The sequence below is a fragment of the Chrysemys picta genome, chromosome 7 (genome assembly GCF_011386835.1).
Source record: "Chrysemys picta bellii isolate R12L10 chromosome 7, ASM1138683v2, whole genome shotgun sequence".
NCBI classification, from domain to species: Eukaryota; Metazoa; Chordata; order Testudines; family Emydidae; genus Chrysemys; species Chrysemys picta.
The window spans coordinates 48007716-48028608 of record NC_088797.1 but is presented as its reverse complement, the minus strand read 5'-3'; the positions used below and the strand labels follow the sequence as shown (position 1 = coordinate 48028608).

General features: G+C 52.4%; 1 protein-coding gene across 2 annotated transcripts; it reads right to left on the bottom strand.

Moving 5' to 3' along the window:
• Positions 1 to 1708: 1708 nt before the first annotated feature.
• LOC101952015 (uncharacterized) lies at positions 1709 to 19957 on the bottom strand. 2 transcript variants are annotated; one of them, XM_024108772.2, is made up of 5 exons: positions 18751 to 19957; positions 15520 to 15790; positions 4016 to 4131; positions 3265 to 3500; positions 1709 to 2648 (listed from the first exon to the last, which is right to left on the bottom strand). In XM_024108772.2, exons 1-5 carry the CDS (start codon positions 19928 to 19930, stop codon positions 2466 to 2468), a joined length of 1986 nt encoding a protein of 661 aa, XP_023964540.2. In that variant the 5' UTR covers positions 19931 to 19957; the 3' UTR covers positions 1709 to 2465. The 2 variants fall into 2 exon arrangements, with proteins under 2 accessions (XP_023964540.2, XP_065407444.1); XM_065551372.1 differs by lacking the exon at positions 4016 to 4131 and adding an exon at positions 5299 to 5414 and having other exon boundaries at positions 18751 to 19593.
• Positions 19958 to 20893: the final 936 nt, after the last annotated feature.

Here is a 20893-nt window from a genome sequence, read left to right as displayed (position 1 = left end):
GTAGCTGCCAGCCCAACAGGAACACTTGGGGAATGCAGAACACACATAGCTGCAATGTGCCACTGCCAAGATCCACCCCAGACTGATTTACACCTCACTGCCTGGAAATCCACCATCATGGCCCACGTCCTGCTGAATTTAACTGCACTCTGACTGCCGGGCCGCCCCGCTGCTGCACAACCTTGCTGAGCAGTTGCCAGACGCTAAGCCGTGCGTGCAATGTGGGGGAGTATCTATACAGTGCATTTTGGGGGGATATCGGGCATGAAGGCCACCACTATCATTGCTGCACAACAACCCCGCCTGGCTGATCCAGGGACAGCGGCCAAGGGAGTCCCCCTTAGTATCAACCTAAGAAAAGTGGCTGTGTGCCTGTACACTTGGGAGAGGAGCAGGGCTCCTAGTAGATGAGCAAGGGCTTCCCTTCAGAACTACTGCTCCCACTTTGCTGGGGACCGTGGGGCAAAAACTTACCCCACAGCACTTCTTCTCACGGCTCGTTAGAGCCGCCCCACAGTGCTTCCTCTCACAGCTAGTTAGAACTACCCTGAAGGGTCCCAGGCAGGATTCATCTCAGAAGACATGGTATAAGACTTAGCCAGATTCACCTCTTGAAATGCAGCCAGGTCTGAGGCAGAACATAGCACACACGGGATGAATCAGTCTGCTCAGCTCCCCACTGGAAGCTGGGTTCACCAGGTAACAACTTGTCCTTTCCATTCAACGGGGAAGGGGAGCAGTAAAGTCAGCTCCAGCGGATGGGAAATGATTTCTTAGCCAGCTCTTTGGAGTATCTGCAGAGAGGCTAATTCCTGGAGTGTCAGCGTTGCACGTTAGCAGAACCAGACAGAATGTAGTGGGCAGGACAGGGCACCGGGGGAGGCTTGGCAACGAGACCGGAATCATTCTAGTTCAGAAACACCTGAATGTTGGCAATTAGCCTCTCACCACCAAAGCCTGAGCTGCGGTGACGGACACCAGCTTGGGGGCTGGCCCAGGACTTGCTGTGGTAGCAGTTCCAGCACTGGATGGGCTGCGTTTGTTCAGGGAAGTTCTGCAACAAGTTCTGGAGCAGTAACACTCAACTGAGGCCACGAGCCCCCGAGAACAGAGAAAAGGGGGACCTGCAGTCATGGACTAGGGAGCCATTCCATAGTTAGAGCCAGCAGAGATACGCTTTGGGCCATAGAGTTTGCGAGCGCACACAGCTAGTGCACCGCTGCCATTGGTCCCCCACTGCTAGTAGGGACCCCCCTTGAAGGATCAGGGCCTATTGGACTAGGCACTGCATGGATAAGACAGTCCCTGTCCCAGAGAGCCAAGCTCCCACCACCCCACCCAGCAGCAACAGCTCCGTCACCCGTGAAGTTGCACGCAGGACAGCTCTCTGCTCATCTACTGCAGGATGGGCTCAAGCAGCCAGCGTCCCCTTGGCTGCTCTGGAACCTGTCCTAGAGAAGAGGCAGGGGACAGGCGGAGCTGAGAGCGCCCGAGGCCACTCTGCATGCAGCCAGCTGGCTGCCTCTGCATGCAGGGAAGCAGTTACGGACACAAAGCTCTGGTGTGGCACCGAGGGCACACGGTAGTTAGGAGCCAGCATCCTCCCTTGAAGCCCTAGCTCCGGGTGCAGGAGTTACTCACTGCCCATGGGAGGTGGGCCAACACAGACAGCCTGGCATGGCCTCACCAGAGACAGACGCCCAGTGAGCACCGTACAAATGGTTTATTGGCCTCGTAACAGACTCCTCCATAGAAACCCCTCCCCTGGGCCTGGTCAGAGCAGCTTACCCACCCAGGAGTTAAATCAATCACCCTCCAGTAACACACCAACAGCCCTTGCTTCACGGGCAAAGGGCCCATTTAACGCTCCCTACAAACAACCGCTAACCCATTGGAGCCGTTGGTGGGGACGAAGCCCCACCGCACCCCAGCCCCTGCCGAGCGAGATGCTCAGCTACTCTACAGCAACACTCTTTGGAACAAGCCCCACATGGTCACCTGGCCCGTGCCCCATCCCTCAAGCGAACACACCAGCCCATCATTCAGCAGCAACGGTCTGGGGCCCTAGTGAGGGCTCCTTGCAGAGAGGCAAGGCAGGGGGACGAGAAAGCAACAAACACGAGGACTGTGCAACAGGAGAGCACAGCCAGAAGCTGGCAGGGAGCTGGTTACCTCCCAACACGCACGGCAGAATCATGCCCCTAAGCAGGCAGAATCCCGGCATCTGGCAAATCCCCCTGCAGAGGCTGACGACATCGAACAAGTCCCTTGCCAAGCCCCTGGCTCCCACACCCACTCCAGCCCGACTCGCCGCGGGATCAGACAGCCAGGAGGGTGGCAGCGGTGAGAACTCCCCATCCCCGGACAAGTCCCACAGCCCTTAACGACGGGGTCAGAGAGTCAGCATCCCAGCCACGCAGCCAAGGCTCAGCGCAGCCGGGCTCCGGCCCCAGGAGAGTCCATGTTCACTGCAGCTCGCCCAGGAAGGCTAGCAGCGCCTCGTGGAACTCGCGAGGCTTCTCCAGGTAGCAGGCGTGGCCAGCGTCAGGCAATGCCACCGTCTTGTGCTTTGGGAGCTGCTGCAGGCTCTGCAGGGACTGAGCACCCAGGCCGGTGTCGCGCTCACCATAGACAATCAGAGTTGGCGTCTGTAGAGAAATGGGAAGAACTTCAGCCGTCAGACCTTCGCCACCCCCCCGCGGGAGACGGGCTACAGATCCCCACCCGCCTGCGCTGCCCCAAGAGTATGGCACGAGGGACTCAAGTGACCTAGAGAGCAGTGTAGCCCTGAGACAGGGCAGATGTGTCCAGGCAGAGTGCAGCCCAGGGCCCCCTGGGAGCCTGGGGCCCAAACCCCCAACCCAGAGCCTCGGGGAGCCTGGGACCATGCTCCCCAGAGAGCATGGGACCATGCTCCCCAGAGAGCATGGGGCTGCCTCTCCCACACACAGCGCCCTGGGGAGCGGGGCCCACAGCCTCCTCAACGTCCCCCTCCCCGCACATACACACACAGCCTCCTAGCCCCAGAGAAGCCTGCAGCTGAGCAGGGGAGCTGTACTGCAGCCAGCTGGGCCAACAAGCCATTGCTGCAGTGACTGGAGAAGCTCAGGGCTGCAGTCACAAAGCTGGACAAGCTTCTCTGTGAGTCAGGCCCTGATTACCCTCCCCACCCCCTTTCCTTCCCACCGACCAGCTGAGAAGCCTCTGCTCTAGGAACCAGCTCCAGACGCCCCAGAGCCAGATGCTTCCCCTTCCCTGCCGTACCTGGACCTGCTGGTACTGCTGGGCCGTGTAGTCCTGGGTCCCCACAGGTGCAATGGGCACAAAGCCCTTCAGCTGCGCCCCGTGCACCAGGACGAAGGGGACGGAATAGCGGCCACTCATGGACGGGCTGATCAGAACGGGCCTCTGGATCCCCAGCTCCTTCAGCACACGCTGCAGGAAGGCGATGCGGCCCTGCTCCGTGGAGACGGAGTCGGAAGGCGGGGAGTTGCCGTAGCCTGCAGAGGAGGAGGAGGGGTTAGCGTGCCCCAAAGGCCCAGGCGAAGGCGTCTGCATGGGGAGCCAGAGCCCCTAGCAGTAGGAAGGTTTCACCATCCTAAACCTTTTCCCCACCCCCCACCCCAGTGAAGAGCCAATGCAATAGAGATTTCTTGTGGGACATGCACATTAATTAGCAGATGTGCTGGGTTTGGATGCCAGCAGGACTCACATATGCTAGTCTTGCCACATCTCCAGGGCAATGTGGAACAGTGTCGCAAAACCAAAATCCCTGCCGAAGCCTTCTGCCCAGTGCATACGGGCAGCACCCTGGGGGAGGAACAGATCCGGGGGCACAAGCATGGTCTATGTAGTGAACATCACTAGACCTGCAACTCCCTGGAACTGACCACTTAAAGAGGCATGGAGCTGTACAGTCACTTTGGCATGTGCCAGCTGGCTGGCGGGCAGAGGGAGATGGGGGCTATAGCTGCAGGCAGAAGTTAACTTGGATACATGGGTTGCATATTCCTACCGGGCAGGTCGATAGCAATGGAGCGATATCCTTCCTCTGAGAGCAGGGTCAGCGTCCCCAGGTCTTCCCAGGTCTTGGAAGTGAAAGCCTGGCCATGCAGAAAAACCACCTCCAGCCTGCAGAGGACACGACAGCAGGTAGAGGGGCACCCTCCAGGAGGGAAGCGGGACCCACCCTGCTGTAGCTGGGGCAGGGGAGGCTGTTTCTGTGCTAGTTTACCAGCAGGAGAGCTTGGGGCTGTTAGGATGACAGATGCTACGTTTTGTTTGTCATCATTATCTACTCAGATCCATGGTGGCCTCTGGATCAGCTGCTCCACATTCAGATTTGACTGATCCCTGCTGAACACATAGGGGAGTCATTTCCCACAACGGAGAAGTGCAGCCACCTCTGGGGTGGAACGCAGCAGCTGTTTCAGAGCTCACCAAACTGTGTAGGACAGGAAATGAACAAACACCAGCCCTGTGGTTTCAATTGGACGGCCATTTACAAGTAGTTAAGATTTGGGATGGGCACATGGGCTAAGACCCTTAGTCTTGCAAGGAGTGGCAAAGGTTATATAGTGACTACAAGTGGTCAGGAACTGGGCATTATGGGCTCCCCCAGGAGAACAGCTCACCCCCATCCCAACACCATACAGAGCTGACTTACAGAGAGTAGCACCAGCTACTGAATCACCCGCCCCACGTTTTCCTTGGAAGTCTCCCACTCCCGTACCAGGTGAGCCAGACCCTGCTCATCCTAAGAGCTTGGATAAGAGCACAGAGTCCGGAACAGCTGATCTAGGATACAGACTGCTTAGGGTGACCCACGGTGCTGACTCCAGAACCAGCTCTGGTGGCCAGAAGACAGAACAAGGAGTAATGGTCTCAAGTTGCAGTGGGGGAGGTTTAGGTTGTGTTAGGATATAGATATTCAGACCTGTCTGCAAAGGCCTATACTTTAAGAATTTACGTGTATTCTTATCACTTAGCTAGTTATAGAGGTATAAAAGAAAGAATCAAAATCACTGTCTGCCGGTGTAAGGGCCTTCTTTTACTGTGACAGTCTGAGGCCTGGTTCTTAGGCTAAGGCTTTGGCTACGCAGCAGAGGCCAGCCATAAACTGGGAAGTGAACGGTCACATCCTCACATTCCAAACTAGTCACATTGAAATAAGGTGCTATTGGGCTGTTAGGAATATCAGGACAGGATTGTATTCCTATCACCTCCAGAGAAAGGGAAGAGCCTAGAAGATGTAAAAGGAAACTTAGTTTGATAGCATCCTGTCTGGCAAGAACTTACTTATCAATAGCTGGGATGTGAAATCCTCATTTCTGTATTGTTTTATCACTGTAGTCTCCACTTCCCTATTGTTTGTCTGTATAATCTCTGTCTGGTTCTGTGATTGTTTCTGTCTGCTGTATAATTAATTTTGTTGGGTGTAAAACAATTAAGGTGGTGGGATATAATTGGTTAAATAACCATGTTACAATATGTTAGGATTGGTTAGTAACATTTCAGTAAAATGATTGGTTAAGGTATAGCTAAGCAGAACTCAAGTTTTACTATATAGTTTGCAGTCAATCAGGAAATAAGGGGGGAATGGGAACAGGGAATGGGGGTGGGGGAATTGGGATCATGTTTTGCTAAGGGGGGGGAGGGAAATGGGAACAGGGACACAGGCAAGGCTCTGTGGTATTGCTGCTCTCTGTTCATGCGAGAAGGACCAAGGAAATGAGAGGGTGAAGGAATAAGCCCCCTAACATCTTGGTGCTGTTGACTCGGAGCATCGCATCGGATAGGTGAGTGGCAGCCTGTAAGTCCCCCTCTCCAACAGTCCGCGCAGCTGCTTGGAGGGGGTATAGCGAACTCTCGTGATGGTAGTTGCGGGTTCTGGCAAGCCAGGGTAAAGGATTTTTTGGATAAATGGATAAGGAAGAACCAGGGCCCATACCAGGTACAGGGGTCAGCCTGGGATGAGATTAAAAAGGAAATCAGCGGCAAACAGCAGAGGCTAACAGAGGGAGTTTGCCTGGGATTTGTCCGAGAGGAGGTACGCTAAGTGCTGCATTAGGGGGGCTGTGTTGGTGAGTATCTGAGTGTCTGTTGCTGGGACAGTTTGTCAGTTTGACCGTGTGCTTGATTGTTTGTTTGAAAAGTGTGAATTGGGAGTGCTTTGTTCCAGGTGGGCCTTGAGTGGGCCTGACTGGTATATAAGGGCAGTCAGCAGCAAACCAGCTGAGCGGCGAACAGCAGAGGCTAACAGAGGGGAGAGCTCACTGAGGCTTTCATCTGCAGGTTTCTCCGAGTAGTTCCTGCAACAGCTGAGGAAGCTCTTAAGAGGAAGGTGATATGGAAGGTGAGCGATCAGCTGTTATAACCTGCACAGGTTGTGCCATGTTTGTCTTTCTTCCACAGGACAGAAGCGACTTTGTATGTACAAAGTGCAAGCTGGTCTCCATATTGGAAGAGAAGGTTCAAGGCCTGGAGAAACGAGTATCAACTCTGCATTGCATAAGGGAAAATGAAGATTTCCTGGATAGACGTCAGGAGATGCTTCTACGGCCACAATGTTCTGAAGATTCAGAGCAGGCGCAACAGGGACAGAAGGATGGTGAAGAAGTTTGGCAGCATGTGACCTCCAGAATGAGAAAGAGGAGCGTCCATGCACCAGCAATGGAGATACAGGTGAGCAATCGTTTCCATGTTCTCTCTACAGGTACTAATGCGGAGAGTGGACTAGATGACCCATCTGAGGGAAGGGAGCAGAAGGAGACTCCACCGATTGGAAGGCAAAAGATGCACTGTCCTAGGGATGGGGGTTCCATGACCACCACTCCCAAGAGGAGGAGGAGGGTGGTGGTGGTTGGGGACTCCCTCCTCAGGGGGACTGAGTCATCTATCTGCCGTCCCGACCGGGAAAACCGAGAGGTCTGCTGCTTGCCAGGAGCTAGGATACACAATGTGACGGAGAGACTGACGAGACTCATCAAGCCCTTGGAACGCTACCCCTTCCTGCTTTTCCATGTGGGCACCAATGATACCGCCAAGAATGACCTTGAGCGGATCACTGCAGACTACGTGGCTCTGGGAAGAAGGATAAAGGAGTTTGAGGCGCAAGTGGTGTTCTCGTCCATCCTCCCTGTGCAAGGAAAAGGCCTGGGTAGAGACCGTCGAATCGTGGAAGTCAACGAATGGCTACGCAGGTGGTGTCGGAGAGAAAGCTTTGGATTCTTCGACCATGGGATGGTGTTCCAAGAAGGAGGAGTGCTAGGCAGAGACGGGCTCCACCTAACGAAGAGAGGGAAGAGCATCTTTGCCAGCAGGCTGGCTAACCTAGTGAGGAGGGCTTTAAACTAGGTTCACCAGGGCAAGGAGACCAAAGCCCTGAGGTAAGTGGGGAAATGGGATCCTGGGAGGAAGCACAAGCAGGAGAGCGCAAGAGGGGAGGACTCCTGTCTCATACTCAGAAAGAGGGATGATCGATGAGTTATCTAAAGTGCCAATACACAAATACAAGAAGCCTGGGAAACAAGCAGGGAGAACTGGAAGTCCTGGCACAGTCAGGGAACTATGATGCGATTGGAATAACAGAGACTTGGTGGGATAACTCACATGACTGGAGTACTATCATGGATGGATATAAACTGTTCAGGAAGGACAGGCAGGGCAGAAAAGGTGGGGGAGTTGCATTGTATGTAAGAGAGGATTATGACTGCTCAGAGCTCCGGTATGAAACTGCAGAAAAACCTGAGAGTCTCTGGATAAAGTTGAGAAGTGTGAGCAACAAGGGTGATGTCGTGGTTGGAGTCTGCTATAGACCACCAGACCAGGGGGATGAGGTGGACGAGGCTTTCTTCTGGCAACTAGCAGAAGTTGCTAGATCGCAGGCCCTGGTTCTCAGGGGAGACTTTAATCACCCTGATATCTGCTGGGAGATCAATACAGCGGTGCACAGACAATCCAGGAAGTTTTTGGAAAGTGTAGGGGACAATTTCCTGGTGCAAGTGCGAGAGGAACCAACTAGAGGCAGAGCTTTTCTTGACCTGCTGCTCACAAACAGGGAAGAATTAGTAGGGAAAGCAAAAGTGGACAGGAACCTGGGAGGCAGTGACCGTGACAGGTTTCAGACCATGAGATGGTCGAGTTCAGGATCCTGACACAAGGAAGGAAGGAGAGCAGCAGAATACGGACCCTGGACTTCAGAAAAGCAGACTTTGACTCCTTCAGGGAACAGATGGGCAGGATCCCCTGGGAGAATAACATGAAGGGCAAAGGGGTCCAGGAGAGCTGGCTGTATTTTAAAGGATCCTTATTGTGGTTGCAGGAACAAACCATCCTGATGTGTAGAAAGAATAGTAAATATGGCAGGCGACCAGCTTGGCTAAACAGTGAAATCCTTGCTGATCTTAAACGTAAAAAAGAAGCTTACAAGAAGTGGAAGATTGGACAAATGACCAGGGAAGAGTATAAAAATATTGCTCAGGCATGCAGGAGTGAAATCAGGAAGGCCAAATCACAATTGGAGTTGCAGCTAGCAAGAGATGTTAAGAGTAACAAGAAGGGTTTCTTCAGGTATGTTAGCAACAAGAAGAAAGTCAAGGAAAGTGTGGGCCCCTTACTGAATGAGGGAGGCAACCTAGTGACCGAGGATGTGGAAAAAGCTAATGTACTCAATGATTTTTTTTTGCCTCTGTCTTCACGAACAAGGTCAGCTCCCAGACTGCTGCACTGGGCAGCACAATATGGGGAGAAGGTGACCAGCCCTCTGTGAAGAAAGAAGTGGTTCGGGACTATTTAGAAAAACTGGACGTGCACAAGTCCATGGGGCCGGATGCGCTGCATCCGAGAGTGCTAAAGGAGTTGGCGGATGAGATTGTAGAGCCATTGGCCATTATTTTTGAAAACTCATGGCAATCGGGGGAGGTCCCGGATGACTGGAAAAAGGCTAATGTAGTGCCCATCTTTAAAAAAAGGGAAGGAGGAGGATCCGGGGAACTACAGGCCAGTCAGCCTCACCTCAGTCCCTGGAAAAATCATGGAGCAGGTCCTCAAGGAGTCAATTATGAAACACTTAGAGGAGAGGAAAGTGATCAGGAACAGTCAGCATGGATTCACCAAGGGGAAGTCGTGTCTGACTAACCTAATTGCCTTCTATGATGAGATAACTGGGTCTGTGGATGAGGGGAAAGCAGTGGATGTGTTATTCCTTGACTTTAGCAAAGCTTTTGATACGGTCTCCCACAGTATTCTTGCCAGCAAGTTAAAGAAGTATGGGCTGGATGAATGGACTGTAAGGTGGATAGAAAGCTGGCTAGATCATCGGGCTCAACGGGTAGTGATCAATGGCTCCATGTCTAGTTGGCAGCCGGTTTCAAGCAGAGTGCCCCAAGGGTTGGTCTTGGGGCCGGTTTTGTTTAATATCTTTATTAATGATCTGGAAGATGGTGTGGACTGCACTCTCAGCAAGTTTGCAGATGACACTAAACTAGGAGGCATGGTAGATACGCTAGAGGGTAGGGATAGGATACAGAGGGACCTAGATAAATTAGAGGATTGGGCCAAAAAAAAACTGAATAGGTTCAACAAAGACAAGTGCAGAGTCCTGCACTTAGGACGGAAGAATCCCATGCACTGCTACAGACTAGGGACCGAATGGCTAGGTAGCAGTTCTGCAGAAAAGGACCTGGGTTCACAGAGGACGAGAAGCTGGAGATGAGTCAACAGTGTGCTCTTGTTGCCAAGAAGGCTAACGGCATTTTGGGCTGTATAAGTAGGGGCATTGCCAGTAGATCGAGGAACGTGATCGTTCCCCTTTATTCGACATTGGTGAGGCCTCATCTGGAGTACTGTGTCCAGTTTTGGGCCCCACACTACAAGAAGGATGTGGAAAAATTGGAAAGAGTCCAGCGGAGGGCAACAAAAATGATTAGGGGGCTGGAGCACATGATTTATGAGGAGAGGCTGAGGGAACTGGGATTGTTTAGTCTCCAGAAGAGAAGAATGAGGGGGGATTTGATAGCAGCCTTCAACTACCTGAAGGGGGGTTCCAAAGAGGATGGAGCTCGGCTGTTCTCAGTGGTGGCAGATGACAGAACAAGGAGCAATGGTCTCAAGTTGCAGTGGGGGAGGTCTAGGTTGGATATTAGGAAACACTATTTCACTAGGAGGGTGGTGAAGCACTGGAATGCGTTACCTAGGGAGGTGGTGGAGTCTCCTTCCTTGGAGGTTTTTAAGGCCCGGCTTGACAAAGCCCTGGCTGGGATGATTTAGTTGGGAATTGGTCCTGCTTTGAGCAGGGGGTTGGACTAGATGACCTCCTGAGGTCCCTTCCAACCCTGATATTCTATGATTCTATGAAATGGAGGAAGTGTTAGGGGACCCAGAGGGATGGGGGGTGGCTAAGGAGCCCACCCTCCTTTGGTATATAAGTAGTGGAAGAAGGTCCCTGCCCATGGGGACTGAATGCCTTCCAGGGAAAGGAGGCACTTCAGTCCACTTGTGAGAGGTTTGAAGTAAGTGCAGCATTATGGGAAGCTGCCAGTAATCTTTCAAGTTTGGTGCTGTTTCAGCAAGGGCTGCTGAAGGGTTGTAAAGTAGTTAGGGGTGGTTAAAGATAATTTGGCACAATAGTGTTTAAAATCAGAAGCAGAGAACAGACTACCTTTAGAGACAGGAGCTGGGACTTGGTCCTGTGGCAGAGGGGGAGCAGGGGGGGAAGTTCCAAAGTGAAAAATGGCAGGGTTTGCAGGAGCAGGTAACAACCCCACTCTTCTCCCCGAGCCAGGATGGAAACCTGGGGGTAAGGGTTCCCAACTGTTTCAACCCAGGGAGCCTACTCTTGGTTCAAAGCTAACTATATCCTTTTCTTCTTTCTCTCAGTTTACTTAATTTGCTGCTGGTAGCCTGTACTTTAAACTGACCTGACAGGCTTAACTGGTTTCTTTCCACCTCTTTCCCCCTCCTCTCCACGCTTTTGTTTTTCTAAAGTTTTAATAAAGGATACTTTGAATACTTATGTAAAAAAAAAAAAATTTTTTTTGTTTAGTTTTGTTTGGAACAAAGTATAATAAAGGTCTGCTGTATTCCACTAAAATTTTTAAAGTAACAGATCCATGGGCAACCATAAAACCAAATGTTTTACTGCCTTTTAAACAGTCTCAAGGTAAAAACAGCACAGGTTAAGGCAGCTGTGTGGCAATAATTGTACTTGGTGGCTAAGTTGTTACAAACAAATGCACTACCTTAAAAAAACTAAATGTAGGAGTAAGTGATTTAAAGAAGCAAGTAAAAAGTTACAAATACCTTTTGCAAAAAAATTAATAATACAGGGTTTGAAGGAAAGTAAACATTTGGAAGTTGTGAAAATGGTAAAAGGTAACAGTTGTGGTGTTACAAGAAGCACGTTTTTGGTTTAATAATAAAACCCAGTTATATAAATGTAACTGTATGTGCAACTCTGTGCAGTTACATTGGATGGAAGCTTGGTAATTAAATTATACCAGGGGGTCAGGAAGAGTGGCTATTACCAGGGGCGGCTCTATGTATTTTGCCGCCCCAAACACGGCAGTCAGGCGGCTTTCGGCAGCGTGCCTGTGGGAGGTCCACCGGTCCCGCACCTTCGGTGTAGCTACCGCCGAATTGCCACCGAAACTGTGGGACCCGCGGACCTCCTGCAGGCATGCCGCCGAAGGCAGCCTGACTGCCGCCCTCACAGCGACCGGCAGGCCGCTCCCCACGGCTTGCCGCCCCAGGCATGCACTTGGTGCGCTGGTGCCTGGAGCCGCCCCTGGCTACTACCACCACTATGCTTCTGTCCCCAGAAGCCTTTACAGCTATTCTGTGGGGGAAATGGGCCCTTTTCCCACAGAAATGGTCTATAAGAGACTGCTGCAGGCAGAGGAATAATCTGATCAAAATTATTTGACTATTGGGTAATGTAATCAAAATCACTAAAGGAATATCAGGTGTTTCTATTGGAACATAACTTGACTGCCCCTGGCTGTTTCTGGTTGTACAAGATGGGAGTGTAATCGGGGTACAGTTGTGTAAAAAAAAAAAAAAAAGTAATCACAGTGCAAGGAATGTTAGACAAAATAGAATTGTGTGTGCGCGCACAGGAAAAGGAAAAGGGGAGCAATGATGGGAACACTGAGCCTTGGGATGGCCTGGGGGGATCGGACTGTCGCTTTGGTGGGGGTGCATGAAAACTCTGTGGGCACGGGGGAGGTAGTTACACCGTGTGTAAAATGAATATGGCTAATATAATGTTATGGAGGTTAAACTATGGAAGGAATGTGCATTTCCCAGGACATGTGCAGTGTATATTGGAAAAGGGATAAAAGAAATGCAAACAAAACATGGTACTTAATTAAAATCCTATTAGGGCTCCAAAAGGAGCCCTAGTAGATTGTGCTTTCTTTTTCAGATCTCTGTGTGTTTTGGAGCAGGAGATGAAAGTGAAAAGTAATCAGAACTCTGGTGGAAGTGGAAAGTGTCCCTTTTAAGACAGTCTCTGAGCTGCTAATAGCTTTGGATCCAAAAGCAAGCCAAGAAAGCCTCTGTGTGGATGCAAATTACCTACCTGATAGGGGAAGGTTAGTCTCTAAGGTGCCACAAGTACTCCTGCCCATAAGTAGCAGCACAAATAACTTGCAAATAATAAATACATCTGGTCAGCAAACAAGCTACTAGAAGACTCAGATTATGGTCCTCCAGAAAAGGGAGGTGAAAAAACAAGTCTGAAAAAAAGGGGGACAGGTTAACCCTAAGGGGTGTGTGTGTGTGTGTGTGTGTGCACGCGCACAGAGCAGAAATCTGAAGCTGTCTCTCAGCTATTACCTGAGAATAAACTTAAAACTTGGTACAGCAAAAAAACTATTGAAAACTTGTTCTGTTGTACAAGAGGGGAAACCGAGGCACACCACCTCATGAATTTCATAAATGACCAGTGAGTGGGGTAATTCACTAGCCTGACTATAGAACAAAATAAGGACAGCCTGGAGGTAATTCTTCTGTTTTTCCTGCAATTAGCAAGAAAATTTGTAAAAGGAATTGGTATTATTATTAAGCAATAATGGGGGGTGGAAATTGTTTTTCTTTTGTTTTTCAGACCCTCTACAAGCATGCTGGTGTCAGCAGAAGAATAACCCAGAATACCATGGATCTGTTTTGTGTTGTTTGTCTGTGGTGTTTGTCTTGTTGCTAGCATGATGTGGGTGGGGGATGGCTTCAAAAGGCTGACGGGGGGCGGGGGTGGTGGGGGGGGAAAGATGTGTATGAAAATGCAAAATGCTCAACTAGGAGGCCAGCACCTGTGTAATAGCTACCATGGTACCTGGAAATGGAACAGCAACTAAGGTGGGCCCTACAAGCCCTGTAAATCAAAGAAGATGTTTGGCTGTGCCCCTTTCCTATGACTATGGAGGAGCAGGATCAACGGCCTATGGCAAGGGGTGGACAATTGGGTGTACTGTGTATGAGGTGTTTTGCTAGAAATGTACATATTACTGGGGGGCACAATTACACCAGCCCCTAACCAAACTACATATATCTACATGCTGCTATCTGGACTTTGGTGCACAAATGGATCTGTAAATCTTATTGCTGTGAATAATCAAACCGAGGCATGCTGCCTGATTCCATACCAAGTGGTTAAGTTGGTTTGGACAATAACCCATTTCTCAGTGGACATTCAATGGACTTATGATGTGCACAAAAGCATGCAAAACCTGCAGGGGTAGCTTGTTGCAACTGCCAGCAACTGGACACATTAAAATCTTAACCCTGTCGAAGGAGGAGAGGCACTGTTTTGGTGGTGGCTCAAATATTGGACCATGCTGCAGTGGTCAGAACTTGGTGTTGCTGTGAATGGCACTAATTATAACCTATAAGTAATGTAGCAAGCCCTTCTCCCGCCGCAGTGTACTAGACAACCCGAACCCAACCTTTTCGGGCCCACTATAACGGGAAGTCTGGAACACTAATTGGAATAGGTGTGGTATGCCCGTACGAGAGAAGGTGCAGGGCACTGTACTACACAAGGGGCAGTGGGACAAATGGAATATCGACACCTTCCACCTTGATGCCTGGCCCTATCAGGAAATGTGTCGCCATATGTCTTATGCTTTTCCAGGGATACCTGGGCAGGAGGATCCCAAAAGAAAAAGAAAAAAAAAAGGGGTGGAGTGTTAGGATATAGATATTCAGGGATGTCTATACTTTAAGAATTTAGGTTTATTCTTATCACTTAGCTAGTTATAGAGCTACAAAAAAAAGAATCAAAATCACTGTCTGTCGGTGTAAGGGCCTTCTCATACTGTTAAAGTCTGAGGCCTGGTTCTTAGGCTAAGGCCTTCGGCTAAGCAGCAGAGGCAGCCATAAACCGGGAAGTGAACGGTCACATCCTCACATTCCAAACTAGTCACATTGAAATAAGGTGCTATTGGGGTGTTAGGAATACAATCCTGTCCTGATATTCCTATCACCTCCAGAGAAAGGGAAGAGCCTAGAAGATGTAAAAGGAAACTTAGTTTGATAGCATCCTGTCTGGCAAGAACTCACTTATCAATAGCTGGGATGTGAAATCCTCATTTCTGTATTTTTTTATCACTGTAGTCTCCACTTCCCTATCGTTTGTCTGTATAATCTCTGTCTGGTTCTGTGATCGTTTCTGTCTGCTGTATAATTAATTTTGTTGGGTGTGAACCAATTAAGATGGTGGGATATAATTGGTTAAATAACCATGTTACAGTATGTTAGGATTGGTTAGTAAAATGATTGGTTAAGGTATAGCTAAGCAGAACTCAAGTTTTAGTATATAGTCTGCAGTCAATCAGGAAGTGGAGGGGGGGGGGGGGAGAATAGGAACAGGGAATGAGGGTGGGGGAATTGGAATCCTGTTTTGCTAAGGGGGAGGAAATGGGAACAGGGACACAGGCAAGGCTCTGTGGTATCAGAGCTCATGCTTGCTGGAAGTTCACCCCAATAAACATTGAAGTGTCTGCACCTTTGGACTTCGGGTATTGTTGCTCTCTGTTCATGCGAGAAGGACCAGGGAAGTGAGAGGGTGAAGGAATAAGCCCCCTAACAGGTTGGATATTAGGAAAAAACTTTTTCACTAGGAGGTTGGTGAAGCACTGGAATGGGTTACCTAGGGAGGTGGTGGAATCTCCTTCCTTAGAGGTTTTTAAGAGGGGGAGGGATAGCTCAGTGGTTTGAGCATTGGCCTGCTAAATCCAGGGTTGTGAGTTCAATCCTTAAGGGGGCCATTTAGGAATCTGGGGCAAAATCAGTACTTGGTCCTGCTAGTGAAGGCAGGGGGCTGGACTCAATGACCTTTCAAGGTCCCTTCCAGTTCTAGGAGATAGGATATCTCCATTAATAGAAAAGGTCAGGCTTGACAAAGCCCTGGCTGGGATAATTTAGTTGGGAATTGGTCCTGCTTTGAGCAGGGGGTTGGACTAGATGACCTCCTGAGGTCTCTTCCAACCCTGATATTCTATGATTCTAAGACTAACCCACCTTTTGGGGCTGGGAGTCCCAGCTCTCTGGAGCAGGAAGCCTTCTCTGAATAAGATGGACGGGCTCCCTGCAATGGTCCCCGTTAGGATGGTGACATTGACATCTCGCTGGCTCTTCTCCTCAGCCCTGGCCTGGGCCTTGTGGCTGCCTGCCCTGGACGTGAACCTCTCGTGCTGGATGGCAGGGAGCAACAGATAGAGGACAAAGGTGACAAGAACCCCAAGGACCAGCAGCCCCAGTCTGTTGCGGATCAAAGCCATCGTCAGCCGTTCTGAAAGAGGCAGAGAGAGAAGGTGAACAGCTGAGCGTCGGCACCGTGCTGTGGCTCAGACAGCGCAACGCACAGCAAGGCCCAGCCATGGGAGAGGAAACAAGGGCCTCACGGCTCAACAATAACAAGGAGAAGAGGGATGGATACTCGACCAGGGGTGACACACGCACACTAAGGTGGCACCATTATCCCCCAGGGCAACCTCCCAATCAGGAATGCGCCCTTCCCCACCCAAACACCAGGGCACCATGGGGGAAGGGGGGAAGGAACCAAGGTCAATTCTGGTCCCCAGATTTTGGGGGGGGGAATGATAGGGCTTCCTTTACCCCCTGAAGTCTCATGCATGGTCATAGGCCAGAAGAGACGTTTGGGGGAACGCGGCAGAACGGAGAAAGACTAGTGCTACGATCACTAAGACAAGACACTTCAGGCCCAGGGTCAGAGGCCAATTTAGGCCGGGTCCTATCCTGTCTAGGGCTCAGGGAAGCAGCTGGCATTGGTCTCTCTGCCTCACTCTCACTCCTAGTCACCATCCTGGTCATGCCTGAATGGAGGCAGGCTGGTCTAAAGCCCCCTGGGCTGGGGCTGTGACCCCAGCACCTGCACCGTGTTAGGTAGTGACAACCGCCCTCACTGTACCTCTCCCCTGCCCCAAATCACTTACCCCTGGGAACCAGCTAGTGCTGGGGGGTCGCTGCACAGAGGAAGAGTTTAACAGACAGGTGCCCCTTGCAGAGACGGGTCCAGCCTGGCCCACCTGGCACTGGCAGGACTCCTCCCCCCAGTGGCTTTCACAGCCTGCTCACTCCCCAGAGTCTGTGGTTTCTATGCCATCCCACCCCCACGCAGGCCCTGACACTGATCTCCTCCCACGCACTCCCCCTGCCTCCCCTTTACTGTCCCTGCTGCCTTTTCCCCATCTGCAGCCTCCTGCTGCCCCCACAACCGCCCCTGCCCCACCCATCACTCCCAACCGCCCAGAACCTTCCCAGCTCAATGTTCTGTCCCACCCCCCAACATACCTGCAGGTCATGCAACAGCCCTGAGAAAACATGGGTCAAATCCCAAGAGATGGGTGGCAGACTCCCTCCAGATCCCGGAACATGGTAGCACCTAAAGGCCCTCCAACTGGCCCCCCCCCCCCCCCCCCAGTTATGGCTATTGCAGGCACCCGGCTGGTACTATAGGGAGCTGCTCCCGGATGCATGTTCTACTATTCAGGAAACTTCGCACTCATGTCACCTGGTACATCTTCAGGGGCAGCCTCTGTTCTCCTACAGGCTTGGGGCTCTCCTCCTTACAGGGGGCTTAGTGCCAGGGCATCAGACAAATGGTCCTAGACAGCAGCGTCCCTTAACCCACAACACAGGTGCTGCAGCAGTGAAAGCTTCCCCCTTCCCAGCCTGCGGTGTGAGGGACCCAGCTATAAGGGAAAAAGCAGAGGCCAGTCTCCATGGGGGCCAGTTATCCACAAACCTGCCTGCTAGGAAGCACCAACCCAGACGGGGTTTGAGCAGGTACCCTGGAGCGACTCCGCAGCCCATTATTCAATCTCCTGCACTATCCAGCCCCTTCTACAGCAAGGTTTTAAATCTGAACCCCTGGGTTGCAGCACATCACAAGACAGAGCATGGCCAGAGAGAACAGCCAGCCTTGAGCTCTGGGCCGCCACCGCTAGCAGATTAACAGAATGCTGGGCTAGGCGGCCCTCCCTGCACAGTCATTACACCCCCATTGACACACAGGGCAATGCACTTCACTGCACCCAACACCCTAAGGAGTTCAGTGCTGTCTGGAGTCCTTGGCAGGCCCCGCACTGGGGGAAATCTCCCCTGCACAGCATAGAGGGGACTGAAGGGCCCGTACAGAGTTGGCTCTGCAGGAGGCTCACAAGCAAAGACACGCTTGCAAGGAGAAACAACTCCCTACTTGCTGCTTGGGAGATGCTTTCTATAATTAATTTGGCGTGCATGAGAAGAATGCCACAGGTGATTGCTCTAGGTCAGAGGGGCCCACTTGCTGTACTCTATTGTTCCCAGACAGCACTGAGGGGTCCTGCATCCTCCAGGTGCCCCAATTATTCCCTGTGTCCTGTGGGCAGCAGCTAAGTCTCAGGGATGAGATTTTCAAAGGCCTGTCCAGACAGCAAGCCACGCAAGCTGCATGGGAGCCCTGAGGCTGGGCACGTACTCTGCGCTATTTGCTTTCAAGGGCTTTTGATGTTTGGTCAGCAGCATTTCAAAGAAGCACAAACACACAGAGGGAAAGAGACCTTTGAATGGGGACAGGTTCTCCCCACAGGCACTAGCCTATATGGCAGATCACCTGACTCAAGCTGAAAGCTGTCCTGTCATCAAGATGCAAGTAACTGAAGTGATGGTAACTGACACGCATCTGATCCAGGAGGGCCCCAATGCACTTTACAAGTGACACTGGAAGCTCACTTCCTCCACCACTGACATGCAGCCAGTTCTGGGGTGAAACATAATAGCTGCTTGATGATGCACAGCAACACTCATTTATTATTTGTATTATGATGGGGCCAAGGGCCTTCACCTATGGATGAGGCCCCCACCATGCTAAGAGTTGTACGAATACAGAACAAAGCGATAGTCCTTGCTTCCAAGAGCAGACAATCTAAGCACACAAATACCAGAGGAGGAAGAATACTGTAGCCAGGAGAACCAAAAGCAGGGGAGGCTTTAGGCAGGGAGAAAGCAGCTGTCTTGGACATGCCATACCTCAATCATCCAAGGCTCCCAATTACCTGAGTGGCTCATCCACATGACAGACAGAGCAAACACGACTCCCCCTTATTGAGCATGCCCATAAGGAACTCAGCACTCAATGCTGAACTGCTTTGCTAAAAGTGCCCCAGGATCTTTACTGCCCACCAGCAGACAGGCCCTGGGCCTTTCACTTTAGGCTCAGCCTTGCTCTCTGCACCCACTACCGACTACCTTGTCTGATCTCATCCAGCAGGCGGGCTGCAGACGCGCAGTCCTTGAAGACATAGGTTTGTCCCCGGCACAAGACCTTTAGTTTGGCAGGGTACAGGACGTAGGCCTGAGCCCCCTCCTTCACAAACGCTTGCTTGAGCACCACGAGGCGCTGCCGCCGGGCGTATGTGGCAGGGCTGAGGTCAGGGAAGAAGAAGACCTTGGGGCCTTGGAATTTGGTCGCTCGGCAGACCCGTGCTGCCCGCAGAATTCGCTCTCGGGCCCAGAAACTGGAGAGGGTCATTAGCACAGTGCCAGTGCCAGCCACCCGGGCACTGACGCCCGCTTCCCTCGTGGGAAGCCGGTACGCATTTTCTATACGCATAGGGGCTTCCTTCGCATTTAAGCCCAGGTAAGCCAGCACCAGGTTTTCCAAGAAGGGGATCAGGTCTGACTCCCCCACAGTGGCCGGAACCCCAATGACCCTGACATTCAGGGCCCGCACCCTGTTCTCCAGCTCTTCCAGCCGGCGCTCTGTCTCCAGGCTGCCCTGGGCCAGCTCTCTCATCAGAACTGTGTGCTTCACCACGCAGCTCTGCGTGGTCACAACCTTGGTATCCAGGGCTTCCACCCGGCCGGCCGTCTCCTCCAGGCATTTTGCCAGCTTATGCAGCTCCTCTGAGAGGGAGGCCAAGGTTTCGCCCAGGGCAGCCTGCTCCGAGACGACCTGGTCCAGCCACTCTGGCATGGCATCCGCTGCGGAGAGGCGCGTGCCATGCTTGCCTTCACGGGCAGAGAGACACTTTGTCACCTGTTCCCTTCTGGGCATCTTTGAACCAGAGCAGAAGAGTCTGTCCCACAAAACCTCACCCGACTTGGGCGCATCAGGGCTCCCCATCAGAGCAGGTGACGGGGTCACCCGTGAGCGATGAAGCAGGAGTTCCGCGGGGAGAAGCTTGGGGCTGCCAGAACCACCTCTGCCCAAGTGTCCTGGGACACGCCCTTGTTTACCAGGTGCTTCCCCTCCCCACTCCCCGCCTCCAGCCGCGCCACGGGCGCTCCAAAGTAGCCGGCCCCCACGGCCAGAGCCCCTCCCCACAGCATCGCAGTGCGCTGGAGTGACTCCGGGCCTGTGCACCCCCCTGTACCGCACGGGCCACCTGGGCGCGCCCCTGCCCGGCTCCTCCTGCCCCGGGGCCATCGCCCGCCCCCGGCCCAGCCTGCCTGCGCCCCCAGCACTCCCAGCGCCCGCAGAGGGGGACCTGCCCTGGTTACCAGCACGCCTAGGCCCGCGCGCTACCCGCCAGGGCCTCCCCGAGGCGCGCCGGAGCCCAGCGCAGGCGGGGCCAGCTGGCCAGGCGGTTCCAGCGCCCCAGTCCCCGGGGACCGCACGCACTTACCGCCTTGCTGCGCAGCGCCCGACAGCCGCTGCCTTCGACCGGGCTGGTGTGGCAGTGAAGCGGCCCCCCCGCGCTGCCAGCCCGAATCGAGCCCCACAGTCCCACCTAGCGGGGGAAGGCGAGAATGCGCAGCTGCGGACAGACGGCTCCGTCCCTAGCCCAGCTGCTGCAACCAGCACTCTGCGCGCTTGGGGAGCCTCTGAGCGGGTGGACTGGGACAGGGCTGAGCCGGGGGAATCACTCTCCCCAGCCGCCTTTGGGCTCCTGGGGGTGCCCCTTTAATCCTCCTCCCTGTCCCCGTGTGGGCACCCTGCAAAGGCAGGCGATGGGGGCGGTTTGGAGGGTGAGGCTATACAGGCCCTCAGGGGATTTTTGAGCCTGGTCTTGGTCTCTAAGGATTTCATCTCCCTCTGGAGTTTCAGAATGGGTGGGGAGGTTTGGGGGTATCCCTAGTCCTGCCCCACCTCTCTGGCCATCCCTTCAATGTGTTCCTGGTTTTATCCCTAGAGCTTGTTCCTCCCTCCCTTGTTTGTGATTCTTTACAACCCTTTACCCTGCAGATCTTCCCCACAGCCAATCACACATGCCCTTGGAAAATCTGCCCTGCATTCCCCGACTCTGTTTTAAAAGCACTCTACCTAAAACCTCCAGGCCCTGGCCCAATGGGGCCCTGCCCAAGCTTCGCTTAGGGTTCCCAAATGCTACTGAACAGCAAACAACAAATCTCACAACCCCACCACAAAGCAGCAATGGTCATCTCCGGG